At 35.0% G+C, this 14,186-nt stretch overlaps 1 protein-coding gene across 1 annotated transcript; it reads right to left on the minus strand.

Annotated features, from left to right (window-relative positions):
* Positions 1-1,651: 1,651 nt before the first annotated feature.
* On the minus strand, positions 1,652-13,139 carry LOC103973872 (alanine--tRNA ligase). The gene is made up of 22 exons (XM_009388541.3): positions 12,629-13,139; positions 11,984-12,124; positions 10,371-10,517; positions 10,110-10,262; positions 9,893-10,022; positions 9,203-9,299; positions 8,170-8,290; positions 7,393-7,452; positions 6,942-6,992; positions 6,713-6,808; positions 6,361-6,462; positions 5,907-6,029; positions 4,394-4,537; positions 4,240-4,311; positions 4,077-4,152; positions 3,864-4,006; positions 3,632-3,740; positions 3,368-3,555; positions 2,757-2,846; positions 2,434-2,616; positions 2,091-2,267; positions 1,652-1,997 (listed from the first exon to the last, which is right to left on the minus strand). Exons 1-22 carry the CDS (start codon positions 13,124-13,126, stop codon positions 1,926-1,928), a joined length of 2,973 nt encoding a protein of 990 aa, XP_009386816.2. The 5' UTR covers positions 13,127-13,139; the 3' UTR covers positions 1,652-1,925.
* Positions 13,140-14,186: the final 1,047 nt, after the last annotated feature.

The following is a 14,186-nucleotide window of genomic DNA, read 5'->3' on the forward strand; positions in this document are numbered from 1 at the left end:
ACCTGTCTCATGATCTATCTTTAAGCTAACCATCATCATCTCTTCGGATGGTACATTTATTATGACACCAATTGTCTAATAGGAATACTGATTCATCAACTTGCTCTTCGAATCACAATCCCAACTCATTAACTTGAGTTAATGAGCTTAAACCACAAATTTCTTTTTCTTTAGACCCAATTTTTTTTTCTCCTTTCCTCTTTATTCTTTTTCTCTTTATCATTTGATAAAACAAGAAAATTTCAAATATTGAACATTACCTAAAATTTCTCTCAAATGATAGAATTAGAATAAACATATTTTTGGGCTTCCCACTACACAAAGCCTCGTGTTCTTTTTTTTTCAATCAATTTTTAATTCTTATCTTCCTCCCCAATATAAATTAAGTATAAATTATCTCATGTAATTAACTATCTTTAACATCTCGAATCTTATATTTTAAAAAATTATATTAACATCTACGTAGTTATGAAAGTAAAATATTTAGAAGTTAAAGAGAGCAATGAGAGGTAAAGACTACTTAATATCTAGAATAATAAAAGAGTAATCGAAGTAAATGTCGAGTGATCTTTCGTCATTCATTATCCGCAAATGCAGAATAACCTTTACTTTTATAGTTGCTCTCCTCATTCACAATAATCACCTATAAACCTCAACGATATTATCATCCACCACCACCAATTAAAACGTTAAAATTATTTTTTATTTTTAGATTTTTACTATTAAAAGCAGAATAAATAAATTTAGATATTTCACTTTCATAACTATAAATATATCAATATAATTTTTTAAAATATAAGAATCGAGATGCTAAAGATATATAAAGAAAATAATCTATAATTACCCTCCTTCCCAATATAATATTGTTAATTACTGATTCTAGTCTTCCCCACCAATCCTAATATAATATTATTATACTAAAATAAACAAAAATCCCGTTAGAGCATAACGATGATAGAGGTCGTGTTAGTAGGAATCAATACCTATTTGAAGAGAAATTATATAGATTTAAAAGCAAGTTTGATACTTACCACTCTCACAAAAGTGTCTAAGTGTGTTAAGATTATCTTCAAATCATTCATCACAGAAACATAAAATCGACAATAGTAACCCTTTCATTATTCATCTAGCAAATGTAGAACCTTTATTTTTTATCATTACTCTCCTCATCCACAATAACCACCCATAGACCCCAACAATATTATCATCAATCATCATCAATTGAAACGTTAAAAATTATTTTTTTACCTTTTATTTTTTATATTTTTACTGATAATATTATAAAATCAACGTCATTAAAATAAATAAATTTAAATATTTTATTTTTATAAATATAAATATACTAATATAATTTTTTAAAATATAAAAACAGAGATGCTATAGGTATATACAAAGATAATCTATAATTACACCCCTTCTCAATATAACATTATCAATTCCTGATTCTAGTCTTCCTCACCAATCCTAATATAATATTATTGTGCTAAAATAGACAAATCCAGTTACGATCCAAATTCGAACTGTCAGAGAGCATATCGGTGAGTAGGAATCAATACCTAAGTCGATCAGATGAAGAAACTAATGACACAAGAATTTGTATAGACTTAAAAGCAAGTATGATACTTACCTCATCACAAAAGTGAGACAAATGTTAACCATGTCAAAAAAATTTAATCGCTAAATCTGCACCATGTTTTGATGATTTAACAGTTAATTAGATGCTGAATATACAATCCCCTTCTGTAGGAAGCTATAACTGGGAACTTCGATCCAGTGTCACCATGAATGGATTTGCACCATCAAACCAACTATAAATTAGTACCAACAAATAATGCCAGATCATATTTGGCTTCGGATTCAATCAAGAAAAGCAAACGGAAAATAATTTTGGTTCTGTTGCTTTGATATGGATGCCAGATGTGTTATTATTGCAGCTTCAGTGAAGCAAATTTTGCCGCGACATCCATTGCCTCCTCAAGGCGGGATGCATCGCTCCCCTGCAAGACGAGCAAATATTTGATCATGTTCCAAATCATCGTCAATGAAATCTACTTGAGCATCTGATGTTTCTTTCAGATCACTGAACTTACCTGGCCCTGGGCGATGCCGTTTTTCCCACCACCACCCTTTCCCTTAAGGGGCTTCATTACTTCATTTAGCCATTCTAACACTGCCAGCCCAGTCTTTGATCCACTGTTGGGAACCCCAGCATAAACCACGGCTTTGTTCAATGTCTCATCTGTGCTGAACACCATCACCGCTAACCCCTATAGTAAAACCACCAGCATCTATGTCAAAAAGACAAAAAAGTGACATACTAGCTTGTAAACTAGAAACGGAGAGCAAGAAATGGGGAATCACCACTAAAATAAATTATTGCAAAAGTTTCCAATCATATGCATGTGAAGGAAAAGCTATGAAAAGGTGAAAGACCTGTAGTTCCAAAACTTTCAACACTGCTTCTCGAACCGCCGCAGTATCCAGCCCTACGTCTACTTGTGCGATGCAAAAGGCTTTTCGTTCAGAAGCAGCAGCTTTTGCAACTTCTGTTGCTGCTTTGACTGCTTTCTGTATATTTTCCTCAGCAATCTTCTTCTTTGCCTTTCTAACACGATCCTGGTAAATCGTTATAAAAGAGTTAATGAGATCTACTTGCATAGTGGCATAGAAAGATCACAAGACAAGTAACCGCCTCCCCCACCAAAAACTACTCTGATGAATCGAAGGATACAAACTTCTAATGACATGTTATATACCTCCAGTTGGGAAATCTTGGCTCTGAGGTCTGCTTTTATGGCTGCTGGAATAGCAGCTGCATCAATTTTGCTTTTCAGAGTGGCAACTTTCTGCCAAAAAAAAAAAAGAAAGATAAAATCAAAGTGACTAAAAAAATGCAAAACTAAACAATTTAAGCATCAGTATTATTGTTTTAGGTCCTAGATGTATATGATGTACCATCTAAGCAGATTGTTGTAGCCTATTGCCACCAAAAGATAGGAAGAAATAATAACAAATAAATGGAAGGATGGACAATAACTTCTGAAAGGAAATCTAAACCTATTAAAAAATAGGATTGTTAAAAAGGTGGAGCTCTACACGAATATCACTATTTTGACAACATTACCCTTGGACTACAATGCCTACATCCTATTACGAATGACGCTGTGCTAAGTTCAGATCCACCTTAGCTTTTTGTCATCTTGAAGAATACATAATGTTTCAATAGAATCCCCATAGTGGTATCATCATCTATGCCGACTTGCAATGTTTACATAACACATGCAATTTCCATGGCAGCATATGAGATGCCACAAAATTATCACATGACAAGACCATGCACTGTACTTATCAAAGATATACACAGTACCTTCTCCAGCAAGCTTCCTTCTGATTTGGATGATTCAGTAATTTCAGCATCAAGAGAGGAAGCCAACTCCAATGCCTTGAATGCACATTCAGTTGTGACAGCTGTTACTCTTCTGATTCCTTTGGCAATTCCCTCCTCAGATAGAAGGGCAAATGCTTTAGCTTCTCGAGTATTTGATATATGAGTACCTGGCAATAACGAACCATTAAGTTATAGAATACAGGAAATGACCAAGAATTTCAGGAGAAATATCTCAAAACATACCTCCACATAATTCTGTTGATATAGATAACCATTCTTTATTGTCTGGATCCTGTAGAAGGTCTTCCACTTTATGGCCGATTGACACAACCCTCACAGGATCAGGATAGATCTATGTCAAAGAATATGAGCACAATTGAGAATGCATTTAGGTCAGAAATCAACTCCAACAAGTTTGCTCATGAAACCAAGTGTGCATTTAAGATTATGTCATTCGAGAAACCAAAGCACTTACCTCACCAAATACTGCTCGCAATCCAACTATCTGCTTCGCAGCAGCCAGAGTCGCTTCACTTGCATACACATTTAACTCGTCTTTAATCTGCTGGTTTACAATAGACTCAATTTTTCTCAGATCTTCAGGATGGATGGGTTTCCCTGATACACATTGACAAATAAATTAGAGTCCATAAACATCCAAAAAAGATTAAAAAGAGTTGAGCATTACCATGTGAGAAATCAAATCTTAACTTCTCAGGAAGAACAATTGAACCCTTCTGATCAACATGATCCCCAAGCACTTCCTAAATTTCAGACAGAACAAGGATAAGTGTTTAGAAGATGAGCTAATAAATCAAACAAGGCATTAAAAAATCATAAATGTTTAATACCCTAAGTGCGAAATTAAGCATGTGAGTGCAAGTATGGTTTGGAGCGATCAAGGTACGTCTGTCATAGTCAACCTATTAGTAACAGAAAAAAAATGTCAATACACAGGGCAATCTAGAGAAGAACATATTGAAACATTATTTTTTAAAACTTTACCTTGCATATTACTTTGTCGCCAACAGATAATGCTTTGGCCCCCCCAATTAAAGTTCCAATATGAAGAACAAAGCCTCCATATACTTGAACATTATTTACTTGAAATGATCCAAATGACCCATCAATTGACCCAGTGTCATATATCTAATGCGAAAAAAACGTAAGACAGAATTCTACTTTCCCAAGACATGAATGAAGCCAGTAGAACTCAAAACACTGAGAAAAGATGGATTTGTTATAATGTTTAGGAGGAAAACATTTCAATATAATGCTTAAACAAATGACCATTAGAAAACATAATGCTGTGATCAATCAAAGTTATGAAATATCAACTGAAACACAATAAACATATAAAAAGCCTTTCAGAGTTAGATAATCTGTTAGTATAAGATCAAAGTTATTATATTACAGTTGAAACACAAGATCAACTGTAATATAATAAAATGGTTGATATTAGGGGAATATCAAACACAAAACCTTTAAACAAATAACCATATAGAAAATATTATGTTGTGATCAATTAAAGTTATCTAAATGTCATATATACCGGATTAGGTAATTTGTGCCACAATAAATTATCAAACAAGCAATTTTTAAAGAAAAAGAAAATTTTCACTATTCTTTACATCAAGTAAGAGCTCGAAAGCAACAATTAAAGGAATGTATGTTGTTTAGACACTTTACCGTTGCCCATTCATGCAGATTTCTGGGCTTCCTGAGTAACAAAAACGGTGCTGTTCTAGAGGACAAGACTCTGGCAAAAGAAAGCCACACCACAATAACATAAACATTGTTGTAAAGATTAGTCAATAGTGTCATCTCAACTGTCTAATGTTTTCCCCCATTGTTTCTATTTTTAACTTCTTTCCTGAATTCGGTATATGTTTGTGTATGGTCCTATTTGTGTGTGGGGGTGTGCCTGCATAATTAAGATGTAACTCACGCATATACATCCCTGAAAACCATTACTGCAATAGAGAAACTAGCTTAAACTATTCCCATGTCACTGACTGCACATGCAAACTTGTCCATGGCTGGTTATCAGAAGGCTAATAATACATATGCTGGTAGTATTTGTGGTCAAAAAGAAAAAGAAAATTAAGATTAAGTGCCCAACCCTATTAGTCTTATCACAGAAATTGCTGAAAAAATTTTGATCAAGTCCCAAAAAAAGAGAGTCACACATCTCCTGTAAAAGTATCTCAGGAACTACAGTAAACTCAATTCTCTGTACCCACTGCAGATTACCTTCTATATTTACAGTTTTCACATAAATGGTTATGCCAAGAAACAACCTCAGCAAAAAACAAAGTACAGAACCATACACCAAGAAAATCTAGAAACTCAGCAAACAACAAGGAACTAAATTTACAGGTTAAGTAAATTTATAGTCACAAGTTTTGATTTTTAAACAGAAATGGATTTTCATAAATTAAGAAGTCCATATAGTCACAAAAAAAAATTTGATTTTTGAACAGAAATGGATTTTCATATATCAAGAAGCCCACATTACCTGACCCCCTTGCTCAGCATAGAAACTTGTACTTTCCAAAACAATGCCTATGTCAACTCCATCAAAAGCTGTCTCTAGGAACTCCGCACCAGTGTATATAGCTTTGACCACACTTTCATGATCCTATTGAAGGACAATTTCTGCATTAACTTTCCAATCAACTTGTATAGTGCTTAGCAGATAAAGAACTTAAATTTGAGCGTGCCACCGAATAACAAAACTAGGCTGACATCAAAAAAATGGGCTTGTGATAAAGAAAGATCAAACCACAGAAATAAACTATTGAGAATCTTGCTCGTGACACTGGAAAGTTGGAAAAAAATGCAAGAGGTATAGAGAATCCTAAGATAATAGTTCTCAAGAATAAAAGCTGCAATGATATTGAAAAGATGTAGTTTGCACAGCACCCAACCAGTAGCTTGCCCCAATATTCAAAGTTCTTCTAGGTACAAACCTGGTGCCATATAAACTTGTAACTATCATCTGTTGTAGGCACACCATTCTTATGCAACTTGGATGTAGCATCAGCATCCATCACAATGGAGTCCCCAACTGCCTGCCAATCATATAAAGCAACAGATGGTTTTTAAAAACTATATACAAAAAACTAACACCATAAAATGGTATCCAATTCAATAAAGTGACAAAAATATTAATTATCTACAAACAGCCTATTATAGCCTTCCTACAGATAAACAGCAAAATAAGAAATGAAAGGAACAACAAGTGGGCGGCCCAGCGTATGAGAAGAGTAATTATAGTGATTAAAAAATCTGACTTCAAAACAAAAAAAGAGCAGAACACACCTTACTGCGAGCAGTTCTAGCCTTTTGCCTGGCTTCTTCCATGGCAATATTAAAACCTTCCACGTCGACTGATAGTCCTCTTTCTTCTGCCATTAGCTGTAAAAATAGATGATAAAAACAAAGAAAAAAAAATCAAGCACAGAGATAATTATAGTAAAAGATGTATATTAAGACACATGTATAGACACATTAAAGGAACAATGTCCAGGTAGTGAATTCAGCAATTTACCTGAGTTAAATCCATAGGAAAACCATAGGTGTCCCACAAAACAAATGCCTCCTGCAAACAAAAGAAGTTCATCAAAGAGTAAGATATGTGCAAAGAATATGGAAACAAACCACCAAAAGTTAATAAAATTTCAAATGGACATATTAAAAATATAAGAATCAAGCAAAGGAAAACAAAAGATAATCTGGTGCAAAAATGCAAAAAAAATGTGAAATTGCACTTGCATATTACACCTCTATGCTAAAAGAAAGTCTGACATGGAGCAAAGTACAAGGTTCGGGTAGGACAAAAAAACAATTCGTTGCAAGCAGAAAGGGCAAAGAAAAAAAAAGGTTAGGATTTAGGAATATGGCCAATTAGACTGCAACCAGTTCACTCAATGTTGCATAAGATTTCACAGCATAAAAGGACAAATAAAACAATTTATTGGCATAAAAAGTAGTAAACATGCCTGGCCACTTATTTTGCTGCCCTGAACATCTTGTGCAGCTTTCTTAAACTTCTCAATTCCCTGAAAAACAAGATAATTTCATCAAGCTCTAATTATAACCATTATTAATAAATAGAGTAAATCACTTGTTTCCACTTATGTGGCGAAGCTGCTGCCTGTTCCAAACTCACTGCTTTTTAATGTATGATTAGACGATGAGCAAAATAGATTAAATTTTTTTTTCAACTGATCACAAAGTGATTTGCTAAGTATGATCCTCCAGAATGTCCAATATCCAAATGTGTTCCAACAGAAATACCAGATAATGTCATTCATGTCCATTATACACTATATACATGTAAAAACAACCAAGATAATCACATGCCATGATTCATCCTGATGGCCAGTTCATCTATTTCTTTAATAGCCTTCTCATACCAAAAAGTAACAACATAATCGATAATACCTGAATATCAACAACAAAAGATGGTATCCCAAGCAGGTTAAAAGTAAAACAAGTTGGAAGAAATGACTTGTATATACATAGTGGAAATAAACTCTGATGTTTTAACAGGAGGCATAGAGTTATGATGCAACATAGAGAATTTAACCCAAATAAACAGAGGCAGAATGTTAATATGCAGCATCGTAAATTCAACATATGACATGCAGTTAGGATTCGCAACCCCAAACAATAAAAGAAATGTCTTGTGCTAAGACCTTTACTTAATTTTGCAAAAGAAGCCTCAGGTCATTCACCACAGAATGTTGATCATATGCAAAAAAGATCAAAAATACCTTTAAAAGTGTCCTTCCAAAACTTGCTTCCTCATCTGCAATTATCTCTTGTATCTTAGATTCATATTGCTTGAGCTCTGGAAATACATCACCCATCACTTTCGTGACAACCCCTACAAGACTAGATATCATTGCAGTCTGAGGTTACTCACAAGAACAAGCATGGGCAACAAGTTCAGTGTTTATAGATGCATGTGTATATCCTGTATAAGTAACAATTCTTGAATGATGAAGCATTTAAAATGAAGAAAAAGCACAAGATTTTTAACACAACATTAACAAGCATATCCTAACATTATTATTAAGGAAAGGTTTATCTGCCCTCACTTTCAAACACAACCTAGATAACATAATTAATAATGTACACTCAAGCAACAAATATACAATAGCATTGATTTAAATTGCAATTGTAGCCTGTCCAGAAAAGGCATCAGCATAAGAAATGCTCACCCTTTACAAAATTATCACTTTCTGATAAGGGATCACACTTTAAAGCAAGAATTGCCTGCATGCTGGAGGAACTTCCACAGATTCAAATCAGTTCCTACTTCCTATGTCCTGATAGTGACATCCTTTATCTATTATATAGAAAAATCAAAGTCATCAAAAAATCATTTTCAAAAGAATATCCTCCATGACAATTTTCAAGTACAATACTTGAAGATTATCACTGTCCAGCTTCATAAGCAATCTACCAATACATCTTCAATTAAATCAAATTGATGACCCTTATCCTCAGCTAGACCCTCACCTTAAGAAACTTATGAATCATCACCACTGGTCCCCACTACATATTACATGTTATAATCAGCAACTTTTCCAGTTTCATTCTTGCAACATTTCCAGATTTACTTATTTTGACAATTGCAAACCAACTATACCGACAAAACCAGTCATCCCTTTTCCAGTATGCCCTCTAATATCAATCAAATACACCCGTTGAGAAAACACGATAACTCCCAGAAGACATAAAAAGGCAGTTCACCAATAAAAATTAAAAACAGCTTTCAAAATAACAAGTCATTTTCCTTACCCACTGAAAAATCCTTCTTGTGCTTTTAAAACTTCTCTACCATAACGTACAGCTCGTCGAAGAATACGTCTAAGAACATATTCTCGCCCCTCATTACCTGCAGGTTCAGTACTCAGGCATATGATTTTTGACAGATATGAAGATGCATGAGTCAGAACCTAGATGTGAAATTAAATAAAAGTCAATCATAAGCGACAAATTTACTACACAAGCTATTTAATTTTTTGTGGGATATAAAATTTGACATGCACATTAGTTCATGATTATGCAAACTCCTGACAGTTTGGAATAAGCATGCAAAATTAGCATCATGCTATAAGATAGTACATAGTAACAGATGAACACACCCAATGGTAATTATCAAGCAAACAATTTAAAAAATTAAAGAAAGAATAAAGAACAATATTAAACATGAAACGATTATAAACAAATTAAACATATTATAGAGGAATTAAAATCATAAATCATATTATGAAACTTTGGGAAAGAGTTATCGTAAGTAAGAATAAGACTTGCAACAAATATCTCTGTAAATAGCATAATATTCAACAACTAAAGGCCACTAGTGTGAACAGTGACCCAGTCATGAGTTTTGGCTGGCTCAGTTCAAGCAACAAGGTGATTGAATTAAGTCCATAGAATCATTGGCATTTTGTATGCATCGCACAAAAAACAAATCAAGACATTTACCAGGACGGGAACCATCAGCAATGGCAATAGAAAGAGTTCTTATGTGATCAGCGACCACTCTGTAAGCCATGTCAACTTTGTCCACATCATCTGCCCCAACCTTGCCAGAGTATGGCAGAGCCCCTGTTACCTGCCACAACAACAACAGGGAAATCTCAAGAAAACATATCATGCACTTCAGAACCCATCAACAATATCTGATTAATTGAAAACATACTTGTTGAATAGCATCAAATATGGGCAAGAATATATCTGTATCATAGTTGCTCATTTTATTCTGAAGAATCGAAGTCAATCTTTCAAAACCCAACCCTGTATCAACATGTTTCGCTGGTAAGGACCTTAAACTACCATCACTTTCCCTGTTAAACTGCAAAAGAAGTAGCAATAAATACCATGAACTCAAGACAAATCTCTATACAAAAGACAAGAACATGAAAAACTTAAGCAAAAAGGACAGGAATATCCAATTTCATACCTGAATAAAGACAAGGTTCCAGATCTCAATGCAAGTAGGATCATCATTATTGACCAAGGAAGCTGCATCACGATTGCCAAGGCGATCAAAATGAATTTCCGTGCAAGGTCCACAAGGGCCAGTATCACCCATCTCCCAGAAGTTGTCCTGTTAAACATGCAAAGAAACACTGAGACAAAAATATTAAAAGAACTGTTTTTTTCTTTAATGAGCATAATATGTCTGCTTGCAGTATAGACAGCATGTCCAGAAGCTAAAAGGATTCTAAACAATATTCAGGTAGCAAAAATGTACTGAAAAAATAAAAACTAACAAAAAGTTGATATGAACAGTGATGAGCATGATCAATAACAAGAATAAAAAACATATTCTGCAAAAGAGACTTTAAAGTCACAACCAAAACAGTGATGTGTATGTGCTTCAACTCCATAAACTGTCAGCATATTATACTTTACATGTGCATCATTTTTGGTAGTCTGCTGGAACTTATCAGCATTTACCGAAGTGTCACCCATTAACTTAAAACACATCCCAGATCAATTTTATGCCAGCCAATCAAGACAAATGTATAACCCATTTGAACATTATTGTCAGCTTCCACCATTGATTTCGTCTTTGTTAGTTTTGAGAATTAGGTTCCATCAGCTGTTCCACACATGTATACCTTTAAAATGAATATTTAGGCACTGTAGCAAAATCGTCATTTCCGCTTCTTCCAAACTTTTCTCAAATTAGTCATGAGACTTCTTAAGCAACTCCAAGCAGTGAAATTTTCCCAAAGCCCAGGTGTAATAGCTCAGCTTACATATCAAAAAAGAAACTCACATAATTTTCTTAAACTACCTATTCATATGCATACATATATACATATATATGTATTGACATACACACCGAGTCTCATGCAATTTTGGGTTGATTTTGATGTATTTGACTCTCCTAGAAGTAAAATTGACACTCAGAAATGCATTAATGGTTTATTATAACTTGAAAAAACTAGTTAGATCAATTAAAATAAGATAATACAAAACTGTCACAAGTCATCTTTTTATTTTTCCCCTCAACCCAAGAATACAAAATGTCACATGTCTTTTTTTTTCATCCCCCTCAACGCAATCATCCTATAAAATGGATACTTTGCATTCATAAATACAAATGGTATACATGATGGTCCATGTAAGGACTGTCTAGACATCTCAAGGCATGTTTATAGCCAGTGTGCCAGCCTAAGCAACCAACAGAGCAACTTTAACCACCACCAATATTCGCAAGTCTACAGAAAATTTAAGATGAATGATCCCAAATTGCATGAGAGTAAACTAAAAGCTATAGGATTTTTTCCACAACAAGAATTTCTAGCTTTGCATAAATTTGCCTTAATTGTGGTAGCTTTAGATGGCTGACATTAGTGGGAAGCCCACAAAATCTCATGAAATGCTATCAAAATCTTCTTTTTTTACATCTACTTCATACAAATTAAAGATGATTTTCGTTTTCCTCCAGAAGAAAGGCAGAACTTTTTGAAAAATGCTGCAACATAATGCATATTATTTTATATGTCTAAGTGTCTTTAATGCCATATTGTGCAATATCACTTGCAATTTTACATATATTACCTTGCAACCAAAAGGCAGCACTCGTTGAGGCTCCAAAAATCTTAGCCACATATCTCTAGCTTCATTATCAGCTGGAAGGCCTAACTTCTCATCACCACCAAAATAAGTAGCATAAATCCTGTCTTTAGGCAATTCATACACCTGCAGATTGATAAGCAAATAACAATTGTCGGCTGACGAACAAGATAAAAACGCTCCACATGATTGACGACTGACACGATGATAAAATAATATCGAGAATGTCTTGTGTTACTTGTATATAGTAATTAACCTAACTGTCTCTTCACAAAGTAAAAGTTGCATCTTTTATCATCCAGTGTCTATTGACGCTGAACTATGGACTTCTAGAACCAATACTCAGATCTGACTCCAACTGCTTGCATATCTTGTTCAATAATACTGGAAATCAAACAATTGCGTAACTTCTAGAAAAACGAAAGGAAAAAAAGAACACAGATCTCTGTATTGGGCGTGACTAATAATATGTTAAGCTACATACCAAAAACCCAGATTAGGTCAAAAGATGCAAGTCTTTTCCACAGTGACATGGAGACTAAGAAAGAAATACTTTTAACGACAAAAAAAGAATGAAGAAGGTACGTTAAGAAACAAGAAAGGAACTTGAATCTAGATGTGGTTTAGGACCTCGGTGAGGAGTTCCCAGGCCCAAGTGATGGCCTCAGCCTTAAAGTAATCACCGAACGACCAATTGCCGAGCATCTCAAAGAACGTATGGTGGTAGGTATCCTTCCCGACATCGTCAAGATCGTTGTGCTTCCCTCCGGCGCGGATGCACTTTTGGGTGTTATACGCCCGCCTGAGCCGGCCAAGTGGCGTCGTGGGGTTCACAGTCCCAAGAAAGATCGGCTTGAACTGGTTCATTCCCGCGTTGGCGAAGAGAAGGGTGGGATCATCGAGGGGAACCACGGGGCTCGACCGCCAGTTGACGTGCTCCTTGCCCTCGAAAAAGCGGAAGAAGGTTTCCCTCACCTTGGTCGCCGGCCACTCCACCGGTGTCGCCTCGTTGGCCATCTTCACCGCCTGCTTGGGGACGAAGGTAGCGGTGGAGAAGACCGAGGCGCTAACCCTAGCCCTAGGGAAGACGAGGTAGCGGAGCGGCTGGAGAATGGCGAAGAAGACCATGCTCCAACGACTGCCGTCGAAGGATATTTATATTAAATCGGGAGAAAAGGGAAAGGAGCACAATGAACCGGTTCCGTCCGTCGCGCTGTGGACGGCTAAGATTGGTCGAACAGCGAGATCAATCACTGCTACAAACCGTTGGATCTCTAGCGATCGCAGGGTCTTTTCGAAACCCTAATTAGTTTGCCGTTATAACGACCGTTTCGAAGATGCTGTGGCCCTGTCGCGCATCACATGATAACATGAACAATATGATTCTTAGATCAAATCAGCATTACATTCTAATTATAACATCTTTCTAACATATTTGAGATGTCAGCTGTTCGTCACACTGATATAGTGATGATTAGATTAATCGAGAGATCTTTGTTGGGAATATGTTCCCTATTTGGACCATGGAATAGCAAGAGTCGATTCTTCATTTTTATTGGCGATAAACGAGACTGGTTTCTTATTTTATATTGATGATGAACGTGCACAAGAGTGAGTCCCTTTAATGCCGACCCTGATAAAGCTGGAAGCATGTATTATTATCAAATAAATAACTTGTTTTCATAAGCTAAGCTTTTATTTTGATCGCCTAAGATGATTTGATATATCTTATTTTCCAAATGTGATCATGTCCAAGAGAGAAAATAGAAAGGTGAAAGGAACAATTTGGTTGATAAAACAAATTTCAGATCTTACTTGGGTTTCCTGTTATAAAAGTTACTAATTCAATGGTAAAGTTAGTATATGTTCATCGTAATAAATAGCAAAAAAAAAATATTCTTAGTTTAGTAAGTTTGAAATGAAAATATATTCGAATATATCACTTTATATAATATTTATTCGTAATAATCATCAATTATAAAATATTAAATATTTTTAACAAGGGATATTCCTCTTATATTTATATGCCACGTGGCATACCTAATTGACGAATGGATTTTTGAGTAAGGGATAGTTTGGGATGTGTTTGTCTCCTAAACTATCCCTTATCTCCCGACACACTTATCAACTGAAAAATGACTGTGGTAAGATCCAATGGGTAACACACGTCGCGTGTCTAACTAAACGA

The sequence above is a fragment of the Musa acuminata genome, chromosome BXJ2-3 (genome assembly GCF_036884655.1).
Source record: "Musa acuminata AAA Group cultivar baxijiao chromosome BXJ2-3, Cavendish_Baxijiao_AAA, whole genome shotgun sequence".
Lineage (NCBI taxonomy): Eukaryota > Viridiplantae > Streptophyta > Magnoliopsida > Zingiberales > Musaceae > Musa > Musa acuminata.

Excerpts from the sequence above, each read along its gene's own strand:
- LOC103973872 (XM_009388541.3), bottom strand. The coding sequence starts at position 13,126 with ATGGTCTTCTTCGCCATTCTCCAGCCGCTCCGCTACCTCGTCTTCCCT. Across the intron at positions 10,263-10,370 it reads GGAACCTTGTCTTTATTCAG|TTTAACAGGGAAAGTGATGG; the intron begins GTATGAAATTGG and ends CTTCTTTTGCAG. Across the intron at positions 3,556-3,631 it reads ATCAACAGAATTATGTGGAG|GTACTCATATATCAAATACT; the intron begins GTATGTTTTGAG and ends CGTTATTGCCAG.